The sequence below is a fragment of the Staurois parvus genome, unplaced genomic scaffold (assembly GCF_062004578.1).
Source record: "Staurois parvus isolate SC_StPar_1 unplaced genomic scaffold, SC_StPar_1.0 ptg000267l, whole genome shotgun sequence".
Classification (NCBI taxonomy): domain Eukaryota; kingdom Metazoa; phylum Chordata; class Amphibia; order Anura; family Ranidae; genus Staurois; species Staurois parvus.
Genome location: NW_028318063.1, coordinates 405,038 through 407,670, shown reverse-complemented (window position 1 = coordinate 407,670; position 2,633 = coordinate 405,038). Strand labels below are relative to the sequence as shown.

The window sequence follows — 2,633 nt, the reverse complement described above, 5'->3', positions numbered from 1 at the left end:
TTACTACCAGGACCACTAGTAAACTCTCTGAGATTAGCTTCCAGATGAAAGTAAGCCAATAGTCATACCTAAATGAGCCACACATTTTATTTATGACACCCCAGGATCCTGCCGATCAAAGAAAAGACATTTTGTTTTTTAAATGTATACAAATGTAAAACATGGTGGGGGGGGGGGGACCTTAATAATCATAAACAATATATACCTCAGCTAATAATGGAATCTTCTACTCCTACTACCAGTCCATCCCCCATACTTACTACCTTTTGTACCACTAGCCTCTCCCTCCTAGATTGTAAGCTCCAAGGAGCTAACCCTCTTGTATTGAACTGTATTGTTGCTGTATTGTCTCCCGTTATATTGTAAAGTACTGAGAAAACTGTTGTCGCCATATAAATCCTGTATAATAATAATAATAATAATAATATACCATTGTTGTATGCTTAGAAGCAAAACAGGAAGTAATGACAGTGAAAAGTGCTGTTCATTTACCATTAGCGCATAAAAAAAGAAGCTCCCCAGAATTCAGGTTAGTCAAGTAGCAAACACCAGCCCCTGCAATCAAAGTAAAAGCAGTGGTCTAATTTGCACACACTTTCTAGGTACCTGTGCTAGTGTTGGCTCTGCTCTTATCTGTAAGAATAACAGTAGTTAACCATAGCGTCTAAATTAAAAACTAGATTTCAGCATTCAGCAGATTAGTGTAAGCTGGGCATGAACATACTGGGTCTATTTCACTTCGCATAAACATTTTATGAATGGAGTTCTTTATCAATGAGCTGTATAGTAAAGAAAACGCATTGATACACTGAAGGTAAGAGAAGGTAAAATGAGGACATGATGTTATGTTATCTTGCCAGTGTACCTTAAAGCTGGCCAGACATGGATCAAAACTCAGCTGGTTCAGTAGGGACCAGCCAAATTTCGAATCATGTATGTGTAGGCTGATTGTACCCAAGTTGATACGTCTATCGCCTTTCATACAGCATGTCAGATTTTTTTTACATACAATTACTTCCACCTACCACACAATAGTGCTGTGGGAGGCATTTCGTGGTGGAAGAAAATCTGATAATCTATGGTCTGCCTAAGTGCAACAAAAAAGTTTCTTGATAAACAAATCCATTCATTTAAGCTGGCAGGGAGCGAGACGCTTTTGCCAGTTTAAGGTTTCTCATAGAGTGGGGTGTGGGGAAACAATAGTGTTGCAAACATTGTCCTAAAGCAATAGGGAGAGACAGGACTAATTTAAAAGGTAAGTCCAATACACTACCCAATCAGGTTTTTCCCAAAAGCTTTCTACTGATCATGGTCCTTCATCTTGCAGTGCCACAAAGCAAAATTACAGGGTTTTATTAATAAAACTGCTAGAGAGGAAATAAATGACACATTCTTCATGTAACCTAAGGAAATATTGTTTTTGTCTTCTTTTCAGGACATCTTTTTAAAATCACCATCGAGCTATTTGTAATTTACTCAACCACATATGGAGTTTTCCAATCAATCTCTTGTCACTCAGTTTATTATTGTAGGCTTTCCTGATCTTGGTGGATATGAGGCCTTGTTATTTATTTTCCTAAGTATCGCCTACATATTCACCCTCAGTGGTAATATCACAATAATTACCCTCATCCTTAATAATCACAAGCTTCATGTTCCTCTTTATCTGTTTGTTGCTGAACTTTCCTTTTTGGAAATCTGGTATACCACTGTTACAATACCGAAAATGTTGTTAATTTTGCTGAATGTTAAGATAATCCCTTATGTTGGGTGTTTGTTGCAAATGTACTTTTTTCATGTCCTAGGTGCCACAGAAACGTATCTTCTAACAGCAATGGCCTTTGACCGATATATGGCCATATGCAACCCTTTAAGGTACCCATCCATAATGACTATCATATCTTGTTTTGAGCTGGCAGCTTGCTGTTGGGTTGTTGGCTTCCTAGGACCTTTAACACAAATTATCCTGTTGTCTCGTCTTATATTCTGTGGCTCAAACAGAGTTGAACATATCTTCTGTGACTTCAATCCAGTGATGAACTTGGCCTGTTCAGATTTTTCACTCAATATTAGAGTTAACTTTACCATCAATTCCTTTCTTCTCTTCTTTGCTTTCACCTGCATCATTCTATCCTATATTAAAATAATATCCACTGTGTTAAAAATAAAGACATCAGAAGGCAGAAAAAAAGCATTTTCTACATGTGGAGCTCATCTAACAGTGGTCCTTCTTTTCTTTGGTAGTGCCTGTTTTATGTATGCTAGACCGATCAAAACTCACACTGTAAACTATGACCGCATACTGGCTGTGATTTACTCAGTTTTAACACCAATGTTCAATCCAGTTATTTATAGCCTAAGGAATCAAGAAATTAGAAATTTACTGAAGAAGAAGTTATTAGAAATATTTTAGAGCCCATCTGATTTAGTTGAAATCACCTATTTAAACTCTAAATAAATCAAAACAAATTGTGAGCAAAGTCATGCTTATGACAGCTGTCAGAGTAGAAAAGCCTTTCTCCTTCCAGCATGCTGCAGAAAAAGACCCTTGCTCTCTGCGTGGAAACAGTGGTGTCTCTGCAGAGGTCTGGCATTTCCCCTGCTGAGCCAGAGCTCTGCAATCAATTAGGCTG

The 2,633-nt window shown here is 37.7% G+C and overlaps 1 protein-coding gene across 1 annotated transcript; it reads left to right on the top strand.

Moving 5' to 3' along the window:
- Positions 1-1,486: 1,486 nt before the first annotated feature.
- Positions 1,487-2,413, top strand: LOC149459225 (olfactory receptor 6N2-like). The gene has a single exon (XM_089681415.1). It carries the CDS (start codon positions 1,487-1,489, stop codon positions 2,411-2,413), a length of 927 nt encoding a protein of 308 aa, XP_089537541.1.
- Positions 2,414-2,633: the final 220 nt, after the last annotated feature.